The 26,414-nt window shown below is 50.5% G+C and overlaps 11 protein-coding genes across 11 annotated transcripts; 4 read left to right on the top strand and 7 right to left on the bottom strand.

Annotated features, from left to right (window-relative positions):
- Positions 1 to 379: 379 nt before the first annotated feature.
- Positions 380 to 2,623, bottom strand: N7446_003106 (uncharacterized protein; the record flags this gene model as incomplete). The annotated part of the gene is made up of 1 exon (XM_058511855.1): positions 380 to 2,623. The coding sequence occupies one exon, from the start codon at positions 2,621 to 2,623 to the stop codon at positions 380 to 382; it is 2,244 nt and encodes a 747-aa protein (XP_058377391.1).
- A 2,509-nt stretch (positions 2,624 to 5,132) lies between these two features.
- N7446_003105 (carboxymuconolactone decarboxylase family protein) lies at positions 5,133 to 5,690 on the bottom strand (the record flags this gene model as incomplete). Its single annotated transcript, XM_058511854.1, has 1 exon — positions 5,133 to 5,690. One exon carries the CDS (start codon positions 5,688 to 5,690, stop codon positions 5,133 to 5,135), a length of 558 nt encoding a protein of 185 aa, XP_058377390.1.
- Positions 5,691 to 6,350: 660 nt separating this feature from the next.
- Positions 6,351 to 7,938, top strand: N7446_003104 (DUF5427 domain-containing protein MTC1; the record flags this gene model as incomplete). The annotated part of the gene is made up of 3 exons (XM_058511853.1): positions 6,351 to 6,903; positions 6,970 to 7,414; positions 7,437 to 7,938. The coding sequence occupies 3 exons, from the start codon at positions 6,351 to 6,353 to the stop codon at positions 7,936 to 7,938; spliced, it is 1,500 nt and encodes a 499-aa protein (XP_058377389.1).
- A 344-nt stretch (positions 7,939 to 8,282) lies between these two features.
- N7446_003103 (5'/3'-nucleotidase SurE) lies at positions 8,283 to 9,638 on the bottom strand (the record flags this gene model as incomplete). The annotated part of the gene is made up of 3 exons (XM_058511852.1): positions 8,283 to 8,346; positions 8,405 to 9,345; positions 9,627 to 9,638. The coding sequence occupies 3 exons, from the start codon at positions 9,636 to 9,638 to the stop codon at positions 8,283 to 8,285; spliced, it is 1,017 nt and encodes a 338-aa protein (XP_058377388.1).
- A 1,192-nt stretch (positions 9,639 to 10,830) lies between these two features.
- On the top strand, positions 10,831 to 13,321 carry N7446_003102 (Zn(II)2Cys6 transcription factor domain-containing protein; the record flags this gene model as incomplete). Its single annotated transcript, XM_058511851.1, has 3 exons — positions 10,831 to 11,054; positions 11,121 to 12,666; positions 12,713 to 13,321. 3 exons carry the CDS (start codon positions 10,831 to 10,833, stop codon positions 13,319 to 13,321), a joined length of 2,379 nt encoding a protein of 792 aa, XP_058377387.1.
- Positions 13,322 to 13,891: 570 nt separating this feature from the next.
- On the bottom strand, positions 13,892 to 14,559 carry N7446_003101 (DUF2462 domain-containing protein; the record flags this gene model as incomplete). Its single annotated transcript, XM_058511850.1, has 3 exons — positions 13,892 to 14,032; positions 14,263 to 14,344; positions 14,510 to 14,559. 3 exons carry the CDS (start codon positions 14,557 to 14,559, stop codon positions 13,892 to 13,894), a joined length of 273 nt encoding a protein of 90 aa, XP_058377386.1.
- Positions 14,560 to 14,965: 406 nt separating this feature from the next.
- N7446_003100 (uncharacterized protein) lies at positions 14,966 to 16,733 on the bottom strand (the record flags this gene model as incomplete). Its single annotated transcript, XM_058511849.1, has 6 exons — positions 14,966 to 15,233; positions 15,300 to 15,336; positions 15,402 to 15,912; positions 15,973 to 16,224; positions 16,283 to 16,454; positions 16,531 to 16,733. 6 exons carry the CDS (start codon positions 16,731 to 16,733, stop codon positions 14,966 to 14,968), a joined length of 1,443 nt encoding a protein of 480 aa, XP_058377385.1.
- Positions 16,734 to 17,711: 978 nt separating this feature from the next.
- On the bottom strand, positions 17,712 to 18,578 carry N7446_003099 (uncharacterized protein; the record flags this gene model as incomplete). The annotated part of the gene is made up of 1 exon (XM_058511848.1): positions 17,712 to 18,578. One exon carries the CDS (start codon positions 18,576 to 18,578, stop codon positions 17,712 to 17,714), a length of 867 nt encoding a protein of 288 aa, XP_058377384.1.
- Positions 18,579 to 18,842: 264 nt separating this feature from the next.
- N7446_003098 (putative GTPase NOG2) lies at positions 18,843 to 20,996 on the top strand (the record flags this gene model as incomplete). The annotated part of the gene is made up of 3 exons (XM_058511847.1): positions 18,843 to 18,940; positions 18,993 to 19,740; positions 20,154 to 20,996. 3 exons carry the CDS (start codon positions 18,843 to 18,845, stop codon positions 20,994 to 20,996), a joined length of 1,689 nt encoding a protein of 562 aa, XP_058377383.1.
- Positions 20,997 to 22,049: 1,053 nt separating this feature from the next.
- On the bottom strand, positions 22,050 to 23,416 carry N7446_003097 (uncharacterized protein; the record flags this gene model as incomplete). Its single annotated transcript, XM_058511846.1, is given in 2 exon segments — positions 22,050 to 22,154; positions 22,172 to 23,416. 2 exon segments carry the CDS (start codon positions 23,414 to 23,416, stop codon positions 22,050 to 22,052), a joined length of 1,350 nt encoding a protein of 449 aa, XP_058377382.1.
- A 386-nt stretch (positions 23,417 to 23,802) lies between these two features.
- Positions 23,803 to 25,896, top strand: N7446_003096 (protein kinase IKS1; the record flags this gene model as incomplete). Its single annotated transcript, XM_058511845.1, has 2 exons — positions 23,803 to 23,846; positions 23,895 to 25,896. 2 exons carry the CDS (start codon positions 23,803 to 23,805, stop codon positions 25,894 to 25,896), a joined length of 2,046 nt encoding a protein of 681 aa, XP_058377381.1.
- Positions 25,897 to 26,414: the final 518 nt, after the last annotated feature.

The raw sequence follows: 26,414 nt of genomic DNA, 5'->3' as shown, positions 1-26,414 counted from the left end.
TGAGCTGGTGCCCCCGTGGGGTTGCCAGCAACTCAATAATGTATCTGATCTTCGCGCTCTCAGCCCACTCCCCCAGGAGGTCCAAGACCACAGGGAATCACCTCCATCACAGTTCATCAACCGCGTGCCATGTCCATTCACGAGGACAAAACACCAAACAGAGACGACAAACCGAGGCAGAAGCGACTCCCCGCGGCCTCAGACCAATCCAGAGGCGTGCCAAGAAAGAAACAGCGAACAATCAGTGGTGTTAAGGCGGTCCCCAGTCTCTTTGTCCCACCCGTGTCTAAAGTGAGAAGTATGTGAAGAAGGTTTCCATTGTAGCTTCACAGGTGAGAGGGAGGGGGACCGAGGATCACCTCAACGAGCGGACCTGCCTTCAATGTCGGGGATCCCGCGGATCATGTGGACCCGGGATGGAACCCATCCCGTAAGGAAGGTACGGGAATGGCGCGTACTGGGCCGGCATGGGTTGCCCCAACTGCGCCATAGGCGCAACAGGTGCAGCAGCGTAAGGGTTTACAGGGCCGTGGCCGTAGTGAGGCACACCCATAGGAGGGAGGGTGGGCATTGGCTGCTGCGCCTGTACGCTAACAATTGAAGGCAGGCCGCCTGGCCCCTTGGGAGCCAAGTTGCCGGCGAGCGGCGCGAGAGATGGCGACCGCTTACGGCGGCCGAGGGGCTTGGGGGGCTCCTGAGTGCTGTCCCCGTCGACGGTGCGGTCTTGCTCGATTTGGGCCTTGGACCGCTTTGGATTGCGGATCCGCCCCTCGCGGTTGAATCGGTCCCAGTGATCCAGCATCGCCTTTGTCCGCTTTGGATTCTTTGAGTTGGCGATCTTGACACGCCGGGCCTCCTCAATGGCCTCGGCAGACATGGCCTCCTTCTTGCTCGATGATGGGGCGTCGACAGGACTTTCAGTGCGAGGTTCAATGGCGGGGAACGAGGTCTCCGGTGGGATCGAGGTGGCTAGGGTGCTTGCGCCGCGTCGACCACGGCCACGGGTGGAGGTTTGAGGAGTTGGGGTGACCTCGAAGGTGGCCCGAGTGGAAGCGAGGCGTCCAGCGCCACGACCGCGACCACGTCCGCGCCCACGTCCAGGTCCAGAGCCTCGGCGAGGAGTAGAGTCAAATTGGATGGATTCGCCAGTAAGGCGCTTGCCGCCACGGCCTCTGGTGCGTCGCTTTGGTGGGTGGCTATCGTCTTCAGTCTCTTCTTCGCTCTCGTTCTGGGTCTCTTCAGCATCGGTCTTGTTGGGAAGTTCAACCTCAGCGGCCTTGCGCTTGCGAGTGACTTTGGGAAGAACTGGTTCACGGCGGGGCTCCCACACTTGGGGGACGTAATCAAGACCGTGTCTCTTCATCGTGGCCCAGCCATCGGCATTGGGTTCGCCAGTCTCCTTTTTCTTTGCGATCATCTTTCTAGCCTGTGCAGGAGTAGGGACAAAGCCTCCTTGGACGAATGGATCTTGCATGGTGCGGATAGGAATGAATGGGTTGTTTGTGGGGAAGTATTGGTGTTTGTAACCATAGAGCATTGCCTCTTTCTTTTCGGCAAAATCTTGTGTGTCTTCATTGACATGTGCCAGAGGGACGCCACCTTTCTTCTTGTGGCCCTGCATGACATTTCGCTTTGTCTCATATGAAGACTCGCCCCGGGTGTGTCGGAGGGCCCTGAGGTTGAGATCATCGAGCGCCAAATACTCATCTTGGATGGTTTTCATGGCAAAACAGGCTGTTTGTGTGAGGGCATAGAGTTCTTCAGAAGAGTAATTGCCGGGATTGCGGAGCATGTTCACAAGTTTGTCGATTTCTTCAACCTGGACTTCCAGGAATCCACCCTTGTCGACTCTGGATTTCTTGTATAGTAGAGGGTGATTAGCGGGTTCAGAAGCATCGCGCTTTCTGATTTTGGTTGGATCATGGAATGCAGCGTCCCAAGAAGCTCCACACTTGGAGGCTTCCTGTTCGTAATCCGAGGAGAAGAGATTAACATCATGGACATTCCAGAAACGTCGAAGGCGTTCTTTGGCGTCTGGGCCACGCCATTTTCCCTCGCGGGCGCGGTGTTCCTCCGGGAATGAGGTGCGCGGATTGGAAAGCCAGTCAATCCAATCGATCTTCCCTGTAGAAAATTGGCCGGCAGTGACGGTGGTCTGAGTAGGCTTGACAATGTTTTCAGAGTCACTGTTTTCGCCATTGGTCACAACGGTAATTCCTTCGACATCGTGAGGCTCGCCATCTTCAGGCTTGGCTGTTTCAGCTGCAGTGTCCTCATCTTCTTCAATGGCGTCATCATCTTGAAGATCGCCAGTCTCATCGTAAGTATCATCGGGACCATCGTAGCCAGAGAAGCTGATGGTCTTTGGATGGGCATCATTGATGTGATCATTCAGAATGTCTTCTTCAGAGATGTTTTCATCATCAGGTAGCTCTAAAAGCTTTCCACACCAATCGCACTTGACATGTTGCGGAATGGGCTCCGGTGACTGGGAGATTTGGGTAGAAGTAGATTGAGGGCGGAATGGCTCGGAAAATTGTCGGCGCAGTGGAGAGTCCTGACTGTCACCAACATCCGAAGAAGGGTTGTCCCCATCCAGATCGGCCCTTGGAATAGGGGCCATGTTGGAAAAGAAAAACAAAAAACAAGAGGGGGTATGAGTAATTGAAAAGCAAGCGATAAGAAGCAAAAAACGGCCCGGCTCAAATGGGGAATGTGAAATCTCAAGAAAGGATCTGTATAGATGTGGTCAGCCGGGTTCGCTTGCGGGTGCCAAGACGCCAGTAATCGCCCGCGCCAGCCGTGGGAGTCAAGGGCCACGGTAGTATGAGAATCGCCAACACAATACACATGGAAAATGGGCAAATCAAAGGGGGTCCGAAAGCAAGACAAAAAGGGATACATGTAAAAAGAAGACACGGTCGGCCAGGAATGTGTGCAGTCCGGACCGAGAAGTACCAGAAGAAAAAAGAGCGAAAGATGTGCCACTTACCATGAGATGTTCAAGATGTTCAAGGAGGTGTAAATTGAGTGGGCCAAGAGCCAGATCTCAGCCAATTACTGCTTGCTGGCTGTCAGTGATCTCTGCAAAGAAGGGTGCAGGGTAGGCGTGAGTGGCTGCCAGGGATACTTACTCGGAAGGCTGGGTAGATGAGGCTTTCCACTTTTGAAAGCGCAACGCGATGTACGAGAGATGGAAGCTGACGAGATTAGATAAAAAGATGTCCAGGAAAAATACACCGGGAAGTTGTGTTGTTGGCGCGCAGATCTTTGCGCCGGGTAGTATGGAAAAAAGATCTTCGACGCGATAGAACGCGAGGGAGACGATGAGAGGTCAGAAAGCAGGTAAAAGGATGGTACAGAGAGAAATGAATACAGGAGAAGAAATAAATGGGAAGGGGAAAGGGAGAAGGATGAAATAGCGAAGAGATTGAGGTTGAGAGAGAGAGTAGTTTTGTAGTTTGTAGCGTTTACGGGGGTTTCCACTGCCCGATGCGGCCCGCCAATCAGGTGTCAGCTATCTACTAGCCACATCAATGGCTGTATGTCGAGGAAAGGGGTTATTCAGTGTATATCTTTATTTGCTTGCTTTATTGTGGTGGAATCCATATTCACGTTTCTATTGTGCACTTTGCCTATTGTTGTCTGGGCAGCCTGGACCGAATAATCTCATTTTGCAATTTCGGACGTCACATGATACGTACTTTATAGTCCAACAAAGCCTGCCTCAGCGGGCTCTAGAGGGCTCTGGATAGCTCTGAAGTCTGTTCAGATGCATGGAATAGAAGTCGAGCATACATTCTGCACAGGCTCACTGGTGTGGGGACCCGGTGGAACTACATGTATCCTGAGGCGCTTGCTCCCTGGACACTAGCAGATTTCCGTCATCTACATTCATTGTACGTGATGGCTAAGTAACGGCTTATTCCAAGACAGCCCCCTTGTTTCCCAGCCTCCAGATTCTGTATGAAGTGACGGTCAAGTAACGAATGCGATGGGGGATCTATGACGCACGCGACAAGAATGAAAATGTCGTCCTCTGTGTTTGAGAGATAGAATGACAGCAATACTTTCAATTCTATTCATGCAGTCTATAATGCTGAACAGTGTAGGAAGAGCAAGGCTTCGTCCTGGCAAAGGACATGCCGTCAAACTCTGTCTCTGTCTCTCCTCTCTAGTACAACAATCCCCGGCGGCTTCAGGTAATGGCAGAGGAGTGCCAGTCAAAATACGATCCTTATCAGCAAGAGCAGCCGCCACTGACATTGTCATTCAGCGGATTCCAACCTTCTTAGCGTGAGTATATTATAGAAATGCGTAGGACGTTCGCGCGACGCGATCGTAGATCTGGGCATGAACAATGAGCAGGCAGACAAAAGAAATATGGCGAAACAGCTTATTCCTTCATTCGCATTTTCATAACTTGGATATTTTCTTTGATGGGCCGTTGGCTTGGACGCTGGTGCTCGCGTTGTGCAGTGGTTCGTTGCGTGGTGGATAATGATACCGGATGCCAGCTAATAAAGAATCAAACCCAAGCTGTGATCAAGAAAATATAGATGATCTGGGGAATACAGTTCAATGGGCGTTTCTTCCTGGTATTTCGACTGTACATCGTGTTGTGCGCCAATGCACTGGTGCAAGATTGACCATGGAATAGTCCTGGGAAGAGAAATCAGTACACAAAGAGGAAGGATAATCACCAACAGAACTGTTATTCTGGCAAATGGCAAGGTTGTCAACAACGGCCTCACTGGGACAGTGTAGAAGAGGGTGTCACTAGACCGGAATATACTGCAGGGACTACATATATTCTCCACAAACAAGAAAGCAATGTAGTACACACCTACCGGACAGGTAACCCCAAATCCCGGCTATGAATTAAATCCGATGTCACATCCAATGAGATATTCACTAGGGGCGTTAATTTTGTACATGCATGAACTTGGCGCCTAGCAAGCGCCAGCCATGCATGATGTCCACTCTATGTACATACCAAAAGAGCCTCTAATCTCTAAATAGAAAATAGTCGCAATAACACAAGGGTTCGAAACCTAAATAATGCAAATCATGGATCTAGTCTAGTCTATATCTAAACCTCTGCCCATCATCCTCTACTCTGTACATGAGCCTCAATGATTTTTCTCCCCAACATCAAGAGCGACCAAAAACCGACTGACACAATTATAAGCAGCAACAGTAGCCGTAATCTCTACAACCTCTTTCTCATCAAAACAAGCTCTAAGCTCTTCAAAAACATCATCAGGCACAGCAACAGTCTTAGTCATTGCATCGGTATACCTCAAGACCGCCCTCTGTTCAGCATTCATATTTGAAACCGAATTCCCATCCTTGAAATCAGCTTGCGCATCCCCAACGATATTCAATGCCTCCTCGCTCAGCCCGCCCTGCTGCAGTAGCGGCGCATGTTGTTCCCATTCGAATAATGCGCCGTTGACTACTGCGACACGGCAGATTGCTAGTTCGCGGATCACGGTTGAGAGACTTGTTCGGGTGCGGATTGCGCCGATGAAGGAGTTCCACCCTTCTGTTACCGGGTAGGAGTGGAGGAGGGCTAGGTCTAGCGGGAGGAGGGGGTTTGGAGCTCGGCGGGCTTGTACGCTTGCTAGGATGCGGGCTTCGTCTTCTGTTTCTGTTGGTGGGGGGTTTGGGACGTAGGGGAGACGCATTTTGGTGTTTAAGGATAGATTGGAGGGATTGGGATTGGTTTGTTTGTCAAGGTGTTGGTTGTGATATGTTGATCGGGGGTCTGGGTTGATGTTAGTCCAGAGTAATGACTCAATGTCGGAGATCGTAATTGGCATACATACGATTGTTTCAAGAGATGCAATGCGATGAGACACAGGAAGCTTGATAGACACCACAAGCGACTGGGTGTTTAACAAGTCTGAGTCAAGGTGTCAAAAGAAAGTATGACCCCGCGCGGTCCGGCTAAAATAGTATAGTTCTCGCCGCGGCAGTCGGCTTTGCGCTTCCGACGTGGTTCCGCGCATTTTATATAAAAGTGTGGTGTATTCTTGCATAAGTAGGCTACTGTAGGCCAAAGGAGGTATTGACATTAGTACTCTACCTGGTAAGTTTGTGCTAGGGTGGCGTACCTTGGTGTATAGATCCACTATCAGATGAACTTGATCAAGATCCTTCATTTCGAAAATCAAACATTTCTAGTCTCTGAAAGCAGCCTTGTAGGTTCGAATATGATATTTATCTTTTGTACTGCTCTCTGCATAGAATCGCAGTCGGACTAAACACTGCAGAGCGGGTCTTGGCAAAGGGTTCTCCACAGGTCAAGCTCAGGTGTCGTCACCTCTCCTTAACACCACCCAAACATGCCACCAAAGGCTCCCAAACCAACCAGCGATGAGCTCCTGGCTCAGTTCGACGACCTCGGTCTCGACAAATCCGGCAACAAAACAGCCAAGCCAAGCGCCCCCAATGCCGGAGGCGAACAGGAAGACATTCTGGCGGAGCTGGACCACCTAGCCACCCAGCGCCCTAGCAGTGGACCGGGCACTCCCCGCTTGTCTTCTGATAAGCCCAGGTCATCTACACGGTCTCCTCGGCCCAGTGCAACCATCGACCGACCGGCCGAAGAGAAGGCGGCGGTCCGCCAGTCTGAGGAGACGGGGCGGACGTCGCGCACAGAAACCAAGCCCGAGCAGCCCAAGGCTGAGGCCGAAAGCGCCCCTGCACAGCAGTCCTCCGAGGAGGCTGGTGGCTGGTGGGGTGGTTGGTCGGGCGGATTGTCGGGAGGACTGTTTGCGACCGCCACTGCGGCGATGAAACAGGCCGAGGCGGCTGTCAAGGAGATCCAGAATAACGAGGAGGCACAGAAATGGGCCCAGCAAGTCAAGGGCAATGTTGGAGCTCTACGAGATCTCGGTATGTCTACTTCTACAAACTAGTATCATTCTCTTTCACAGGCGGATGCTAACAAGGTACACACAGGCGGGGAACTTCGCGACAGAGCCCTCCCAACATTCACGAACCTCATCCACACCCTCGCACCACCCATTTCCTCGCATGAACGACTTCAAATCCACGTGACGCACGACCTGTCTGGTTACCCGGGCATCGACCCATTAGTCTACGCCGTGTTCTCGCGCGTGATGTCTCAAGTCGAGGGCGGAGACCTGCTTGTGATCCAGCGCGGCCAGGAATCATCCCCGAAACGCGGCCTCGATGTGACCGGGTATATGACCAGCGCCGGCTGGAACGACGGGCCGTGGTGGCGGACTGTCACACCAGGACAACCGCGGACCGTATCTGCCGTGCGAGGTGTTGTCGACGGATCCAAGCTGGCGCGTGCTAGCGCCGAGTCCTACGCCACGGAGTACTTCTCTTCGCGTGGCGGTGTTGAAGAGGCCGCGAAGCAGGCTACAGAGGTACTGGAGTGAATCGAACCCGGTTCGCAGTAGTGATATCTTCTTGGCTATTCAAGCCATTAGCCAGGCTACTTCCAAGGACCTATTCCGGGCCGGTGCGTCAGGCGAGAAGGCCGATAGTGCTGAGGAGAAGGAAGATGAGGAGGAGATCTGTTTCGCGCTGTACCTCCACGACCCTATCCATGGTATTGCCTTCCACACTATCTCCCAGGCTATCCCACAGACTTGGATTGACTGGCTCGACGAGTCGGCCCCGGCTCCCGAGAATCCCGATGCGGAGGATGCTCATATGGCGCGCGTTGTCGTGCCGGAGGCCATTGCCGAGATTATCGAGAGTGGAGGCGTTGATCCTCGTGAGTGGGTCTCGGAATGGATTGAGGAGACACTCTCGCTTGCTGCTGGAATTATTGCTCAGCGATACGTGGCGCGCCGCATGGGTGTTGGTGAGGGCGGTGTTGGAAAGGGTAAGATGCGTGCTGAGCAGGCTTCCACTGTTGAGAGTGGTGCAGGCGAGGCTGCTCGTGCTATTTAGGCCGGTGTTTCTATTTATATCGAGAACAGCTACCTTGTTCTAGCATCTGTCGTTCGTGATAACCCCTTCAATCCATTGTTTGCATCGCACCGCACTTGCTTTTTCTGTTATTTCGCGGTTCTCTATTCAAGCTGTTTGGTGGTGAACACTGGAGAATGATAATCTACAATTGATCCCCTTGCAAAGTCAAACAAATCATAAAGAAAAATAAAATCAGGTATGCAATTCCCGAGATATATATACACAGAATTTCTATGATCAAATGCAAGATCCAGCGCCGCAAGAAAGCAAACCAAATGCATCCGAAGACCATAGCGGGTATTGTATCAAGCATTCTTCTCTTTTTAAACGTCCAAAGGCCCTTCCAAGCCAGGAACATGCCAGAAGTTCGCACGGAGAGCTGTCACACTAAGAAGTATCAGCAATCGTCCCAATAACCTCAGTTCATAGAAAAAGAAAGACATACCTCGTAGACCCATTCAACACAGTATGAGCATCCGTCCCTTCCTCACTCTCCTGCATAGTCTTTTTCATATCGGACAAATCAGCCGACCACTTGAACTGACGTTTCCGACTTTTGACCTCATGCCCATTGACACCATTCACTCCACCATTAACCGCACCATTAACCCCATTAACCCCCTTCTTCCCCAAATCCTCAGCATACAAACACCCCCGATTCCAATAATAAGGCAATGTCCGCGTATATATCACCGGCCGCTCCTCAACATCAACCCGCATAGGAACATTAATATTATAAAGCTCAACACGCTCATCCCAATGCTTATACAAGAACCCCACAACGCGCACAGCAAGTCTCGCCGCAGCGGCAATAACATCCGCAGGCTGTTCATCCTTGCTCCCGAACGAAATCGCGATCCCGCGTTTCCCACAAAACACGGCTTCCAGGGCCCCGCCTACCGTCCCCGAAGACAGGTTGTAGATTGTTGAGGCGTTGCGGCCGTGGTTTGGGCCGGAAATTACTAGGTCGATTTGGGGGCGGTTCGTGAAGAGGTTGTGCAGGCCGAGTTGCGTGCAGCTGGCTGGGGTTCCGTTTTCGATTATTACCCATTCGTCTTGGGTTGGGCCGTCATCTCCGTTGCCGTCATTGTCGGTGGCGGTTGTGCCGTTTGTGAGGTTACCATTGGTGAGGCCGTTGGTGAGGCCGTTGGTGTGCTGCTCCTCTGGCTGATACTCCTCATCCCAGGACCCATCTTCGCGGAATGAATCCTTGTGCACATAGCTCGCAGTAAGCTTCGCTTCGATAAGGTGCGCCTTGCCAATCCAGGAGCGCGAGGCTGCCGGGATAGCTACTGAGACTTGGTGGCCATTCGCTTGCAGTTCGTCGACTAGTGGGCGGATGTATGGAGATAGGCGTCTGCTTGGCGGGCCATCGTCGTTGACTACCTGTTCTTGGCGGTTAATTCGGTGTCCTGATATTGGTTTTTGGCTTTGGGTTTATCTCTCGGCATTGAGGGAGAAAGAAAGGGAAGAGGGAGGGAAAGTAGGTCTCGTGAGGACTTGGATGTCATGCGGATGCATGATCCACCGATCTATAGCAGATCCTTGCATACTCCGCTGATAGCTTGATTTCTTTTTTCTATACTTCCGCGGAGTAGAAAGGAATAATGGAAGAAGCAAAAAAGCAAAATGATAAAAATAAACGCAACGATGTAGATCTCACTTACCAAGATGTGCATGACCTTTTGCAGCGCTTAGGGCGATATACCTCGAAACTTGATGGTCTGAGCTTCCAGGGAATTTTCCCTTTTGATTTTCTGATTTTTTTCCCGGGTCTGGTTTTCTGGGGTATAAGGAAGGAAGAGAGGAAAAAAGAGAACTCCACGAAAACAGCGGCAATCAGGCACTTATGGGAAACTGGGTAATGATTGAGCCATTCTTCCACACCGGGGTTGGGGTGAAGCCGTTCAGGCTGCGGGGACGGCAGTGGCAGGGCCCGAATGCAGCCTGCGGTGAACCGATCCGTCGGTTTTCTCGGTGGTACCGGCCATAGATGTGTTTTCTATTATTCATGTGGATTGGAATTGTGAGCTTCGACATAAGTTGGGTGTTCTAGAAGGCATGTGCATCCAGTATAAGTTACATTTAGTGTAGTTATGTACAGGCACAGACTGCACTATGAAGTCTACTTACCCCATAAATTTAGGTTGTATACAAGAGCCCTTGGGTCCATGTATGTTTACCATATACCCTGCATAAATACGGAGTAGACCTCGTAATAACAACTTCAAGACCTTAGGTAACTTACATCGTTAGTTAAGTCGAGTTATGTTAAAAGGTTAAATTCTGGCTGAGCTAAGCATGCTGTAACATACACGGCACCTGTAGTACCTGGACCGGGAAATTTTTGCTTTTTTTATTAAAACCTTGGGAGACACAAAATGTAACTAAAGTTTATAGTGGAAACAGGGACTTGGCCATTCAGAATCATATGTGATAGAAGCTCCTTTTCTCTGACAACATCGACTCTCGTAAGGTCCGCGCTCGGAGATCAACACACCGGGGCACACGTTGTCGGCACCATTACCAGATTGGCCCATTGGCATCTTGACTCACAATTATATAGACTGAAATCTCTGAATCCTCCAGTTTTAAATCCATTAATTCCGAACATAACCATAGGCATAACCCATAACCCAACCCAAAACCTTGGTCTGTGCCAGAAACACGCTAGAGACGATCGCAGAAAATCTTGAGGTGGGGACCCGTAAGCCTTCATCTTTTGGCCCCTCAACTTTTACCTCTTCCATCATCTGCCTTACGATACACTTGCAATCTGCCCACCTAACTGCACCTGCAAAGTCTCAAAAAGCACGAGCTTTTTGAGATCTTTGCTCGACTCGGTCGTCGTCCCCCTCGAACATATCCTGTATGGACAGTGGAAGCACCGGGACCGCTGCGGGGATCGACCCCAAAATCTTAGACAATTGGCAAACCGAAGGCGCCTTTTCGGTCGCATCGTGGGAACATTTGGGATACGATCAGCCCCCAGAGTGGGATACCAGCCAGGACTCGAGCCAGTGTGATGCGGATATCGCGGACTTGGGAACCCTCCAGGGTCCGTTGACGGGCGAATTCCGTCGTCTGGAGAATAGGTCGGGACCCCTTCTCCCTGGATAAGATGCGTGGTGGGCGATGGCTGACACGTGTTGATTTTGCAGAAAGCATGATGTAGCACCCGAGACCTTGAACTACGCCGATGGCGGCGTCGAGGGAACCGGGAGTGGGACCATCAGTCCCAGGACGATCCCTTCTTCCGATGAGAACTTTCATTCCGACGAGACGTGGCCGCATTTTCAGTTGTACAACTCTGTCGGCATGCCGATGGATGCGTCACTGATGTACCCCTACGCGAAAGGACAGAATCACTCGACCGGTGCCGTCATTGTGGACGATGTGGGTGAGATGCCTCATGGGGGTTTCTCGGATGCCCCGGGGGAGAGTATTATGCAGTTCCAGCAGATCCCTCAGTCCTTCCCTATGATACCGGAGCAGTGGGCTGAGATTCAACACGGCGTACCTGTGGAGAACATCCCTGCACAAGAGTCTGTGCCGCTCGCGGTGGGTACACAGGGGAACCCCAAGGACCATCCCCTATCCGAGTTCCCGACTTCCATCCGATCCCTCGAGTCCCGTTGGCTCAACAGTTTGGAGTCCCAATTGCCCATCCAGCAGATCACACCAGCCTCCCAAACTGTGGGCCCCCACAGTGCCCAAATGGGACAGGACCGTTTCCAATACAAGTCGGAAAACTCATCGGTGTCTGGTGATTTGTCCGGAATCTACGAGTGCTCTTACTCCGCCACTAGCGATGAGCCCCCGGCTTTTGCGGACCATCAAGTAGACGATGATGAGGTGAAGTGGACATCTCAGCCGAGCTCGCGGGAGGGATCACAGCCGGCGCCCAAGACCACGGCATTCATGGTTAGCGAGGTGCCGGAATCTATCGTTTCCACCATTCCCTCCCGGTCAAGGGCTTCATCGACTGCTGGCCAACGTGCCGGTCGATCGGCGCCCCTGGCTATGCAGAACTCCGGCGCGGTCAGGAAGCGCAAGACCAGAAACCCAGGTTCTACAGACCAAGGTCTGCCAAGACCACTGCAGATTGTCCAGGAAGATGGCCAAGGTGGGTCTATTGCGTCGGCAGACTTTGTCTCACCTCCCCGAGGCGCTCGTCGCAAGGGTCCTCTGAGTATGGTTGGACGGGCCAACGCTGGTCTGCGTAGGAAAAACAAGGATACATGTGTCCAGTGTCGATTGAACAAGCGCAAGTGTGATGGAAGCTCCCCTTGCGATGCTTGCCGTCCAACGCTACACGAGCAGCCCTGTGCGCGTGCCTGCTTCTCCAGCATTGTCGAATTTGGAACTTGCAATTACATCTCTCAACGAGCTGTCAACCACCCGACAATAGATGGTTCCAACCGAGTCCGCATGGAAATTCCATCCGAGTTCGATCTTGGGCAACTCTTGTCATTGCTTGCTGAACGGCAAGGGCGGTTCAACATCCGCGCTAGCCAGTCCTGGGGCTCTCTATACGTCCTCGACCTGGGAGAGACCTACAAGTTCCTCAAGGCTCTAAGCGAGTACAACGGCAACTCCAAGTCCACCTTCCTCGAGTTCATCGACCGCCGAATCGTCGACTCAAAGGACAAGTCTAAGAATTGGCTATCCTGCGTCGCCGACTGCGACCCAATGAACCAAGCCTATGTAAGCATTTTAATCCTTCCCCATCAAAACCAAACTAACAATCCAGACCCTCCTCTCCCAATGGCACAACATGCCCAGCCGCGCAAAATACAGCTTTGTCTCTCTAGACGCAAGCGGCGAAGAACGCCCAATGGACATAAACAGCGCCACAGACCGCCGCGAAATCCTCCTAGCAGCCCAACTCTCTCGAATCTTCTGCCGAATGCTGGAAGTCGAAGGTTTCCGCAAACTCGAACGAGACTTCTACAACATAAAATGGAAGCAAATCTCGCACGAGACCCACGTCCGCTTCCTCGGCGAACTAGGCCACATCCTGCTCACGCTGCGCTGGCGTGTCTCGTGGTGGAAGCGTCTCGGCGACGGCGGCCAAACCCCTGACCCGTCACAGCAACACTACATCGACCGTGTCGAGCTGCTCTGCCGTATTCTTTATGTTTATTATACGTGCGTGCTGGCGAAGCTGCCTTCTTGGTCGGCGGCTGATGTGCCAAAGGGCATTTGGTCTACTTATGCTGATTCTGAGAATGCTATTTGGGATGACTTCCCTTCTGATTCTAGTGATGATGGTTTCCATGGCTGGATGGAGAGGGGGAGGGATCTTATTGAGCAGGCTGGTGTTCCTAGTCGGATCTCGAAGTCTCCTCGGCTGGGTTGAACTGGTCGACAGAACGACAGAATGACAGAGAACACTGCGCGCTGCTCATGTTATGGGCTTGGTTAAGTTAAGGCGATGGACGGAATGGAGTTGGACTTTTGATACCCTTTTACCCTGTTTTTCTTTATCTTTTCTTTATATTTTCAACCTTTTTTTCATTGTCATATTTTTATTACTTAAACCCTGTCTATTGGTTTTGGTTTGCTTTGCCTGAGTGCTCCCTGTTCCTGTTTGGAGGCATCATGACTTGATATACAGACTTACCTTGCTTATGATTTGATGATTTCGCACCAACATGTTCCCATTCAACGTGGACATCTGGACTGCTGGGTTTTGTACATAGACTACTCTAACGATACAGATATATACTCTTCCCTACTTTCTATATCCAAGATCAAGTACTACCAAAAACAAAAGATAGAATATAATGAAAAGAAACTGGGTATCGATTTCATGCACTCATATCGAGGACTCTAGAGCATGGAACTTGAAACTGAACAGGAACAGAACGGAAGCAGAAAACCAAAACAAAAGAAAACCACTTGTAAATGCAGATTATGTTTGTTTCCTTTAAGCCTTCTTACCACCCTCCTGGGCCTTCTTCTTCTCCTTCTGAAGGCGATCCTTCTTGCCTCCAGCTAGAATCTCGAGATGGCCTGCCTTTGTTGCGAGACTGCGTTCTGTCTTGCCGACGAGGCCGGATGTGAGTTTCTGTATGGTGAAGATGGTGTCAGTTATCTTTCTTTCTTTTGTATCTTTATCATATCCATATCACATCTCATGGTCGTATCTGTAACTGTCGAACAACGATGATAGTTGGAGATAAAACCCCAAATCCAAAGCCGATTCCAATTCCAATTCCAATTCCAGAGAGAAATAACCCATATAGGTATATAGGGGTGGATATGACAGTGTATGCGTGTAAAGGTAGAAATTCATACCTTCGTCAGCTTCCGCTGCTTAATGAGATTAGCCTTCTTAGGCGCAACCTGACGAACACCAGGCTTAGTAGTCTTAGCAGGCCTAATTGACAAGGGAAAACATTAGCCCATGTTCACAACCCAACCAATGGACACCAACTGGTAGCCTCATCGAAAGTGTAAAAAAAGAAAGAGGAAAAACCACCCCATCACCATGGTGATGGATGATGGTTCTTCCTCCCTGGGAGAGTAAGAGAGTATAACTTACTTCCGACCAGCTGTGGCGGGCGCGGCCTTCTTCAGGGATCCTTGGACCATATTGGCTGTGTGTGTGGTGGATATATCTGAGGACAAGGAAAGAGGAAAGAGGTAGGAGAAAGTACTGCCTGCAGCACGGTGTTCTTCTGCCTGGGTCTTTTTTTGGGGGGTGGGCGGAGGGAAAATTGCTTATCGGGCTTATCGGTATCGGTCACGTGCGTTTTCGCGGCTTTGTTGTTCCGGTCCGAGGTATATCTCGTTGGATAGCATTTTTCTTCCTATTTTGATGTTGTGTCCGTATGCTTCGATTGATGGTTCTTATTATAGAATAGATATCCATTAGTATATCTACCTTGGCTTTTCTATACGGTCTTGTGTACGACAATGATAGGAGGAAACGAGCTAGCAAGACTGCTTGAATAACATCCCAAGGTAGAGAAGAGACTCCCTAAGCCGGCGCTATCTCTCAGTAAGTGTACTTGAACCCAATCTGTCCTTCAATTGGCTTTCCACCAGATGCGACCCGCTTGTTCGCCCGATTGAACTTCAGCGTCATTGCGCCCACAATTACAACAACCAATGCATTGGCTAGCATAGTACAGAGCAGACCTGGTCGATAATTGGGTGCATCTTGGGCGCGGAATACTGTTGTTCCAATGATTCCTCCAATACTTCCTCCGCCGATCAGCGTAGCGGATGTAAAGGCTCGCTTCCATTGTCCGCGGATATTGTTGCTAGAGTGAAAATATGTCAGAACATGCAACATAACACAGAACTCTGTAAAAAAATAATCCTCTTACCTCTGCCACGACACTAAAGCTGGACAATTTGCGTTTGCTGTAGTATAATGTTAGTAAAGCCAAGCACCCAACGGCAATATTGAATCAAACCAGTCAACTCACCAGCAATAGTAGCCAAGAAAACCCCAAAATACCTAGGCGCCGGGTGCTCAAGATACCCCAACAAACCAAGTCCAAGCAAACCCATAAGCGCGTTTCCAGCAACAACCGGACCACGCAAACGCCATTTATCAGAGTAAACAGCCTGGATATACATAACGATCGCGGCAGCAACATATGGCGGCGCAACAAGGCACTGGGCCTTTGCCACGGAGAAATGCATACTCTTCTCCAGGATTATAGGGAGGAAATAGGCAATGGAGTAACTGTTTGTAGTTGTAAGCATATAGAGGGCCGCATAAGCCCAGACTTTGCTGTCTTTGCCATTGGCGAGGTATTTTCCCATGGAGAAGGGTTCCACAATAGCATCTGCTCTGTCATTTTCAATCTGGGCAATAACGAACGATGCTTCGGTTTCGTTAAGAAATTTCCAGGATTTCGGGGATTGCTCTGGGAAGTCAACTAGGAAGATGTACGAGCCAATTCCGAGGACGCAAGTCAGGAGGCCTTCGATCTGAAGGTAGTGTTAGTCGGATATGCCCTTTTTATTACAGTGAGATGGTTGGCTTCTTACAATAAAGATCCATTCCCAACCAGATTTCCCGGCTATTCCATCCATTTGCATTAACCCATAAGCTAGGATACCGCCGAATCCTGAGGCCGTGCTTCCAATTAGGTAGAATGTGGCATTGCGCTTCTGGAGCTCGTAGCGGGGATACCAGGTACTGAGAAGGTAGACGCTGCCGGGATACATTCCAGCCTCTAGAGCGCCTAGAATGATGCGTAGACCAGCCATGGTTTGCCAATTTGGGACGAAGCCAAAGCTCTATATTAAATGATCGTGAGACAGGGAATCCGCCAATTGTTCTCCATGGGGGACGTACAATCATGACAGCTCCCCAGACGAGCACAATGCTCGCAATGAACAGTCGGGGCCCGACTTTCCGGATGATGACCGTAGCGGGGATCTGGAAAACGGTGTATGTGATGAAGAATACCAGAGATGTGATGCTGTAGCCGTTATTGGAAGCGTTCATGTTCAGGTCGCCCTGCATTCTGAAATTGAGTCAGCGAAGTCCGTATATAGGTATGTGCTAAGAGCACTCAACAAGAGATTATGGCTGGAACATACCCAGCAACAGAAGCAGCCCCAAGATTAGTCCGATCCAGCAAGCTGACGCAGTAAAGGCATCCCAGCGTAATCACCAGGCGAGCATCAATCCGCCGAATGAGCTTCTTCTGCTCACTTGGACTGAAGGAAGCAATGACATCCGCATGTTGGAGCGCGCCTTTCTCCGTGTCCTCGATGTGAGCTTCGGTGTAGGTGTCTTTCATGGTGACGGTCCCGAATTGCTGAGGCAAGTGTGGAAGAAGGGAAGGGCTGATGCGTCTGCATCGTGGATATATACCAATTGCGGGGTTGTAGCATTGACACTGACACTGACTGTGCCCACATTTGGTTCCCACATTTTCTCCGCAAATTCATGTTTGATGCCTTTCCAAGAGTTGGGATCCGGGGTAAATCGGTCCGATTGGTTTGTTAACTTCCGGTGGAACTTGTGCTTGTATATTCTCGTTTAGATATCCTCCACCGGCGGTTAACTTGTGAATCATATTGCAAAACTTGCGTTATGATATCTTTAGATTTCAAGTTTCAATGTATATCCAATGGGATCGTGGTTATATGTGTATCGCTTACGCGCAGAACCCCGATATACGAGCTACATTTGTGAACATCGCCAAGTACGATAAACATGGCCTCTTAGAGCATTTCACTGCTCAACGGCGCAAAGGAAACGGAATACAGGACCTCCGTGATCACCTGTTACGGGATACCTGAGTCACTTCACCAATTTTGAGACTCTCAGGTTACATATCAAAGAAAAGTTAAGGTATAGAAAATACCATTCAATATTAATAACAATCAGGAAGTCTACCATCTTCCTTCATATACCTAGGGGTTTTCACTAACATTAGTGGCATTGAGCCTTTATAATGGGTAGCCGGGCTGGGTTCTGATTCTGACAAATTGCCGTTCTGCCTCGGGCTTCATTTTGCTGGCCTCGGCTATATCCAGTGGATCATCGTGCCATCAGCTAAGATAATACCCATCTTCCAACTCGGCCAGGCGACGCGAGACGGATGTAACATGGGAAAGTATTAGCTGTTAGTTAGCTTCGCCAAGAAAGATATTGAATATAGTACGATGCAAAGGAGAAATATGTATCAAGAATGAACACAAGAGAAGCTCTTGACTCAGTTAAAATGCAACAGCTGAAAATATTGTACAAGATGCCAAAATAAAGATTACACTCAAATCTTACCACCGGTGATCTCCTCTCCGAGCTTCTTAACCCGTTCCTGGACGATATCCCAGCGCATGGCCTCGCTGCTCTTGCGAGCCTTTCCGGCAAGACTGTTCACAGTTGGAGGGTTACCCAGGTTCCAGATGTTTTCACCGGGCTGATGGTCGTTGCGCCATGCCACGTTCTCGCCCTCGGGGAATACCCGGTCGATTTCTGCAGCAAGCTGCTCCTCCGTCGTGATAAAAGTGCGAGCATTCATGTACAAGGAGTGTAGGTGCTCCTGGCGCTCTGCCTCCTTCTGTGCCTGCTTGGCCTCCAAGCGAGCCTTGGAGAGCGCGAGGCGCTCCTCCCGGTTGGGGTCAGGAATGATGCCTTGCTTCCGAGGCTGCATTTCTTGAATCACTGATGGCCGAGTGAGACGTTCATCCTCACGAATGGGTTGTTGAAGGATCTGGTCTCGCCGTCTCTGGTTCTCAAGACTGCGGGAGATCATCTTGGAATCCGCCTTTTGTTTGCGCTGATACAAGCTCGTGAGACCTTCTCGCAAGTTCTGTCGCCGCAATTCTGCCATATGGAACTTCCATTCCTGCTTTTCCGGGTCGCTACTTGTCGGGCTGACAGTGCGTTCTGTCTTGGGGGTGGGTGTTGCGGCATCGATGTATTCTTTCTTGGGCTTGTCGGTTCGGCGGACTGGGAAGATCTCGCGAGGCACGGGGAGTGTACCCTTCACATGAGGTCGGATGGGGTTGCCAGGCTGGACAATCTTCGGCACATCGATGAATTGAGGGGACTCAGGTCCGACACGGAGGTTGGAAGAAGTTGTGAATCCGCGGACTTGCACAGAGGCAGTCCGGCTGCTGCGAAGGACAGACATGTGCGATCCAATGTCACCGGAAGGGACTGAATTGGCTGATTAATAGTACAATCAAAGGCCTTGGAGCTGGAGGCGGAGAATCATGGGAGCCTTCGCGGTCAAGGAAGAAGCGATTTTCCCGTGGTCCGTGCTTTCTTGGCGCCAAAAAAAATAATCTTCGCCGCCTTCCTCTTTTTTTCTTCTTCTTCCTGCACTCTGCCACTCCCCTGTGTTTGGTCTTGTCTACTACTTTTTTTCCTCTCTTTTCATATTGCAACCTTTACCATGGGTACAGGAAAGAAGGAGGCCACTCGTAAAGAGCGGCAGGGGAAGACTGGTGATGGCATGGGCAACGTCAAAACCAAAGGTGAAAATTTCTACCGGTATGTACAACTTGACTCCTAGTCATGGCAAAGTGACTGACGTTTTTTTCAGCGATGCCAAGAAGCTCAAGACGTTGAACATGTTCAAGGATGGCAAGGCGCGCCGTGACAAGGAGGGAAACATCACAGTCGCTGCGAGCTACCAATCCAGAGATGTGCCCACAGCTCGGATCGAGCCCAACCGTAAATGGTTCGGCAATACCCGTGTTATCTCCCAAGAGGCCCTGACCTCGTTCCGTGAGGCTGTCGCTGAGCGTGCTTCCGACCCTTACCAAGTTCTCCTAAAGACCAACAAGCTGCCCATGAGCTTGATCCGGGATGATAAAGGTGGAATCAACGGGTTGAAGCAGCACCAGGCCAAGATGGCTATCGAGACTTCTCCATTTGGTGACACCTTCGGCCCCAAGGCTCAGCGCAAGCGTGTCAAGCTCGGCGTGTCTTCTCTCGAGGACCTCGCTGGCGAGACTGCCAAGATGCAGGATACCTACATCGAGAAGAATGATGAAGGCACCCATGCTGATGGAAGCGCCATCGTCGGCGGTGATGACAATGCCAAGGAAGATCTCGGCCAGCTCACCACCGCTCGTGAATCTGTCTTCTCCAAGGGACAGAGTAAGCGCATTTGGAACGAACTTTACAAGGTCATCGATTCCTCCGATGTCGTTATTCACGTCCTTGATTCTCGTGATCCCGAAGGTACCCGTTGCCGCAGTGTTGAAAAATACATTCGCGAGGAAGCACCGCACAAGCACTTGATCTTCGTCTTGAACAAGTGTGATCTTGTCCCGACAGGAGTTGCTGTAAGTTTCCACATTCTTCTACTATTATTTTCCCTATTGCCCATTTCTCGCGTTGCGTTTTTCATGTCTTGTATATGCATTTTGTTTTGTTTCATTGGCCTTGAGCCAATTCCATCGCTAAGTCAAGGCTTCTTCCCGCGACGCATGTCGTGCTTTGTTTACAATGGAGGTCTGTCTGTTACAGCTTTGGTAGATTAACACTGGCCCGCACCGAATTTCTTTCTGAAGCTAGGTTGACTTGTTTTCGTCTTGAAAACATGTCGCAAAGGGCCAGATGTGTTTTGTTTTTGAGTTGAACTCTGCTTCTGCCTTTTTGGTGGCTTAGTAGCAGAGTTCTTAGTAACATCCCACACATTCTGCTTATACAATGCCTCATTATCTGGTGACTGATGCTAACATTTCATGTCCACTAGGCTGCCTGGGTTCGTCATCTTTCTAAGGATTACCCAACGCTGGCTTTTCACGCCAACATCAACAACTCTTTCGGCAAGGGATCTTTGATCGCTCTGCTCCGTCAGTTCTCTTCTCTTCACTCCGACCGTAAGCAGGTTTCGGTTGGTCTGATTGGTTACCCCAACTCGGGCAAGTCCTCTATCATCAACACCCTTCGCAACAAGAAGGTGTGCACAGTCGCTCCCATTCCCGGTGAGACCAAGGTGTGGCAGTATGTTACATTGATGAAGAGAATCTACCTCATTGATTGCCCTGGTGTGGTTCCTCCCAGCCAGACCGACACCGAGGAAGACATTCTCCTTCGCGGTGTTTGCCGTGTGGAGAATGTCCACAACCCGGAACAGTACATCCCAGCTGTCCTTCGTCGCGTCCAACCCCGTCATCTTGAGCGCACCTACGGCATCAAGTGGCAGGAGGACCACATTGATTTCTTGGCTCTTCTTGCCCGCAAGGGTGGTCGTCTTCTCCGTGGAGGCGAGCCGGATGTCGATGGTGTTGCCAAGATGATGATCAACGACTTCCTCCGTGGAAAGATCCCCTGGTTCACTCCTCCTCCCAAGCTCCAAGGCAAGGATGGCAAGGATGAAGAGAAGATCGAAGGCCGTGAAGGCCGTCTCGGTGAAATGGGACGCAAGCGCAAGCTGAACGAGAACGATGAGCCTGCCACCAAGGAGGCTGATGCCGAAGAAGCCGAGTCTTCCGACTCGCAGCCTGCTCAGGACGAGTTCGGCGGCTTCGATGATAGCGACAACGACTCGATCGCCAACATCGAGGTCAGCGACGTCGAGAGTGGCGAGGAGTGATTGATCTGTTCACGTTTTCTACGGCACTCGAGTGTCACCCCCATTCAGCCATGAAACACGCAGGCAACCTGCCAGCACGGGGTCGGCCCTTCCTGCTCTTGAAATACCAGAGCTTCGGCTGCCTCATCACTCGCCATTCCCTTCCAACGGGAAATTGGCTCAAGCCATTTGGCGTGTCGTGCTCCCAATCGCAGTAGTCTGAGGGCTGTCTCGCACAGCTCAGCCCAAAGAGCGCGCCGCTACCCAGCTTCGTGTCCGATTGTGAGCTTCCCAGTACTTAACCGTGCATACCCAGGATCTGGTGTTACAATCACTAGCTCTATTTCAGATACCCGATTCAGAGGAATCAAAACCAATGAAATCAATTCAAACCAATCATGTCCTGGGTAGTCGTAGCAAACCACGTATTCTTTCCTTGCCCAACCAGGCTCTTAGTGTTCACCGTTCACACCGCGAAAGTACAATGTTCAATAGGCCCCGAGATACATCATACTCCAGTCCTGAACAAGGTCTGTCATGGTCCCGAAATATGCGCCTCCTCTAATGTCTATCTCTTCTATTGCCGTCGAATGTGATTTATTTTATCTGACCATGCGCATAATCATAACCTTTCTGACCTTGGCTAAGGCACTTTTTCCTGACGTAGTCTCAGAATTTCTAGGAGGGAGGAGTCCAGCAGTCTGAAGTAAGGCACATCGAGATTATTTCACATTTGAGTTGTTTGCTATGAAGGAGACATGGGTAATATATGTTTCTGCTAGATACTGGCAAAGTTGAAGTTGTGTAGAGAAATCGGAGAAGGGGAAAGGATATCAAAACGTGGACTGGATAAGCCTCAGTGGTTGGAGGTGGGTGATGTAGTCTTAGAATTTTGGAAAGTTGGGAGGGACAGGAATATAGTGATTCGAAGGAAGGCTCGTTGGGATTATTCTATGATGGATTGATTAGATCTTAAACTATTGAAGTTGTTTGCTACCCCGAATTTCCTATTTGACTTTGTTTGCTACTCCGGGTTTGCATGGTACATGTATATTCAGTGGCCCTCTTCTCTACCTAGATATATCGCGTCCAAAACTTCCACCCCTCACGATTCTCATGCACCCCAACTCCAACAAGCTCCTCAATCCCCTTAGCCCCAGGCGCATTCTCAAATTTCTCCTGATCGATCTCCTCACTTCCCCCCCCTCAGTCCGGAAAACAGCAGGCCACAGCACCCCAACCCCATCAGCCCCAAGCACAGTCTCATATATCCGGAACCCCTCAGCAGCAAGATCCCGCTCAAGCTCCTGAACAGTCTCCTCCCGCACATCCGGCTTAAAAAGCGTAATAGCACATCCACCACCCCCAGCACCTGTCAACTTCGTCCACCCAATATCAGTATAATCAACCAGTTCACGGATCCGCTCAAGACGCGGATGAGACACGCCCAGTGAAACCAGGAATCCATGATTAACACGGATCAATGTCCCAAGATGATCGAGAGTCCGGGAGATTCCATCCCGACTATCAAAACCGGGCGATGTAATAAGCTTCAACGCCGAAGCCGTAAGCTGCCCAATCCCATTTAGAATCGACTCCGTCAATTGCTCATGGTTCGCCCTAAGCCCTCGCACTTTGTCAACCTGTGTCGCCGTTGAGCGTGCATGCTGCGTATCAATCAAGAGGAGAGGCAGTTTCGGGAATTTAGTCAGAGGCGTGACGGTGGGTGCATTGGCGCCGTTCCTCTGATACACGACCGCCTTCCCACTGGCCGAGACGGTATTATCTATCCCACTGGGATCACCATGTGTACACAGCTCGCCCACAAACGCCCACCGGTTGATCCGCTCGATTTGGGTCTCTGCTTCTTCCGGTGGTTGGTCTGGGTGGGGTCCTGCGAGAGTGCGGATTTGGAGGAGCAGGGCTGCACTTAGACAGACGCAGACGCTTGCGCTACTACCCAGACCGGCGCCAATTGGGATTGTTGAGCGCAGGGTGTAGATGAAGCCTGGGCTTTCGGGTGAGCTTAGCGAGAGGAAGAGGTAGAGGAAGGCTGTTGCGGATCGGATGTGGATCTTGCGTTGTTTCTCTGGGAGGTCTTTGGATACCGCTTCTGCGTGCGGTTTTATTGCTTCGAGGAGCTCTGGGTCCAGGGAGTCGACTAGCGAGTAGTAGAATTTCTTTTTGATTGGTTGTTGGAATACATCCCATGGGAGAGTATCGATCTTCCATGTGTGGTCCAGGCCGATATCTCTGAAATTGAGCTTGACGGTACGTTGGGACTTCGAGAGGGTTGTCACTAAGAGGTAGGATCTCAGTGAGATTGCAGCTGCAATGGCTGGCTTGTCGTATACTGCTGCGTGTTCGCCGAAGACAATCACTTTTCCCGGTGCGGAGACCATGAAGGTGGGGGCCATTGGCGATGAACTTTTTCGCTCCATGTTGATAGTGGGTGCGAGGACTGACCAGTAGAGGATCAATCAATGTTTAAAGACCTGTATACTCGAGATGAAGATCGAAGATCAGAGATAAGCTTAAGACTCAACCGCGGTTGGAATCCAGGGTCCCACTATGGCCACTACAGCCTCAGCCAGCTGGGCATCCCAGTCAATACTGCCTCATTTACATGCAGAGTATGCTAGCCTCACTTAAATTCTGTTTAATCAAACCAGTTAGGTCACATCACTCGATATAAATAGTATAGACCCCATAGGACTATTTCAATTCACTTCATATCCTTAACTCTTTATACTTTCTCCCCTCACCGCCCAGCGACACCATCGTCATCAGAGCCGCAGTGCCATTCCTCCCCATAACGCCAGACAATATGTCTATGATCCCCTACAATGGTGGAAACCTGGATGTTGTGCTGTAAGTGATATATATCTTGTTTTCATTTACCCGATCTAACCATAACAGGCGGCACAATGACTCCGTGGTTGTCTTTGACCGCGATTCGCATCAGCTCGTTCTCCGCAGTACGGCAGACACCGATGACGATGTAGAGCTCGCCAACTGCCCGCTCTGCCACCGTCCTATGCGCGACAGTAGCAGGGGGCGGCATCGTGGCAGTCATGAGCCTGAGGGGGAATTTATAAATCCCAATTATTTTCGCATGCTCAACAACAGTCTCCCCAGCTCCCCCTCTGCCTCGACTCCTTCTTCCCCACGACGCCGCCTTGTCCAACCTGCCCTTCCCGGTACACCGCTCCATGAACCCCGTGTTCAAGCTACATCTGGATCACAGGGGATCTCCTCTGCAGCATTCAGTCCAGATTACTTCAAGAGATTCTTTGTTGAGAAACGAATTCTGGGCAAAGGTGGGAAAGGTGTGGTGCTACTAGTAAAGCATGTCTTGGATGGTGTGTCTCTTGGCGACTATGCATGCAAGCGTGTCCCGGTCGGTGATGATCATGAGTGGTTGGAGAAGGTTCTTGGCGAGGTACAACTATTACAGCACCTCTCACACCAGAACCTTGTCTCGTACCGTCATGTCTGGCTGGAAAATGCAAAGATAAGCAACTTCGGCCCCAGTGTGGCTTGCGCATTCATTTTACAACAATATTGCAATGCTGGTGACTTGCACAACTACATCTGTGGCTCTGTTCAGACCTCGAGCACCGCCCAGCAGTTGAAGGACCGTCTCCGGCGGAAGTCGAAGGGCGAACCTGAGCTTCAAACGGGCACGGGAGGTCCTCGCACACTTCAGCTGGATCAGATCTACTCTTTCTTTCGTGATATTACTTCCGGTTTACGCTATCTTCATGCCAATGGGTATATTCATCGTGATTTGAAGCCACACAATTGTCTTCTTCATGAGACTAGTGACGGTATCAGAGTCTTGGTCAGCGACTTCGGTGAAGTGCAATCACAGCATTCAATGCGCAAGTCAACTGGGGCAACGGGTACCCTTTCGTACTGTGCACCTGAAGTTCTTCGACAAGAATACCCCAATGGACCGTTTGGGAATTTCACTTTCAAATCCGACATTTTCTCCCTCGGCATGATTCTTTACTTCCTCTGCTTTGCAGCTCTGCCATATGCCAATGCCGATATTATCCACGAAGAAAAAGAGGACTTGGACCAGCTCCGCGCGGAAATCACCAGCTGGGCTGGATTCGACCATGCACGAGCAATCCGCCCCGACCTTCCCGAGAAGCTGTATAAATTCCTTGAACGTCTTCTCTCTATCGACCCAGGTCGACGACCTTCAGCTGAGGAAGTCTTAAGTGGTATCCAAGCCGGCGCCAATTCCAACGCAAATGACAACTTCCGCTTCAGAAAGGCCAGCTCAGCAGGTCCCGATCTGCCAGGTGCTCGAATTCACCCCGTGGACAGCCCACAGCCATCGATCGAACGTGCTCTCTCTCCAACAAAGAAAGTGCGTCGCCCATCTGCAACCTTCCGGCGCGACGCCATGTTTGACTCGAGTAACCTTCGAGCGAGCACAACGCCAGCAGAGGACACGAATCTCGAAGACGGCCCGTTGTCAACTCCAAACCAGGACCTCGTCATCCGACACCGTTACTCTACCTCTCCACCTCTATCTCCAACCCGACGACCCCATGAAGAATCCTCACTCGATGCCCAATCCCACTCGTTCTCTGAGCACCATCTCCTCCCACCGCCACCAAGCCGCTTTCCCTCACTGAACTCCCTGATAACAATCTATCCTTCCTCACATACCCTGCAATTCTCTCTCTTCTTCGTCAAGGTCGTCTCAACTCTTCACCCCTGCTCACCCCTAGCCGTGAACCCCTGGGTCCTCTACCCCGTTCTCCTTTCAGCATTATTGACCCTCCGAGTCCGAAGTGCCCAGGGACAGCTTCTGGCTGTTTTTGTGCATTTGCTTTGTATCGGGCTAGGTTTCCGTCTAGGTGCTTTGTGCATGAGGCATCGAGACTCGGATATGCACATGTAAACTTATCCTATGAACTCATGCTTTGATGTGTTTTATCTTTCCTTGTTTTATAAAGGAGCATGACTTCGACGAGGCCGTTATGGCTGTTTAATACCTAACGAGTTAATGATTGTATTTTTGGCATGGATATGAGAAGTACGTGTAAACAAACATCCGTAACTACAGCACAAGTCTATAATAGCACGTAGTTTACTAGTCAAGGAGACGAGTCAATTATTAGCGTTATATCGACAAGAGTTGCAGGTGTAAACATATAGTATCAAGATTCATCAACAACAATCAATCATCTATATCTACATCTACGTGCACTGCCAAGGAATGTCGAGATTCTATTATTGACTATATCTCCATATTCGACCGGCCATAACGTTACTCTAAAAGAGTACAATGCAGACACCTCCCGTCTCTCCCAACCGCACCGGTCCACCAACAGGTGGAAATAGATTCAGGAGTAAGCGAGGTAATACAGCGCTCTCTGACTCTCATTTCAATTTGTGTAATCCAGCAGACGGGCCATA

Source organism: Penicillium canescens (genome assembly GCF_028828765.1).
Source record: "Penicillium canescens strain IBT 15451 chromosome Unknown utg000002l_segment0_segment0, whole genome shotgun sequence".
NCBI classification, from domain to species: domain Eukaryota; kingdom Fungi; phylum Ascomycota; class Eurotiomycetes; order Eurotiales; family Aspergillaceae; genus Penicillium; species Penicillium canescens.
This window is presented reverse-complemented; position numbering and strand designations above follow the sequence as displayed.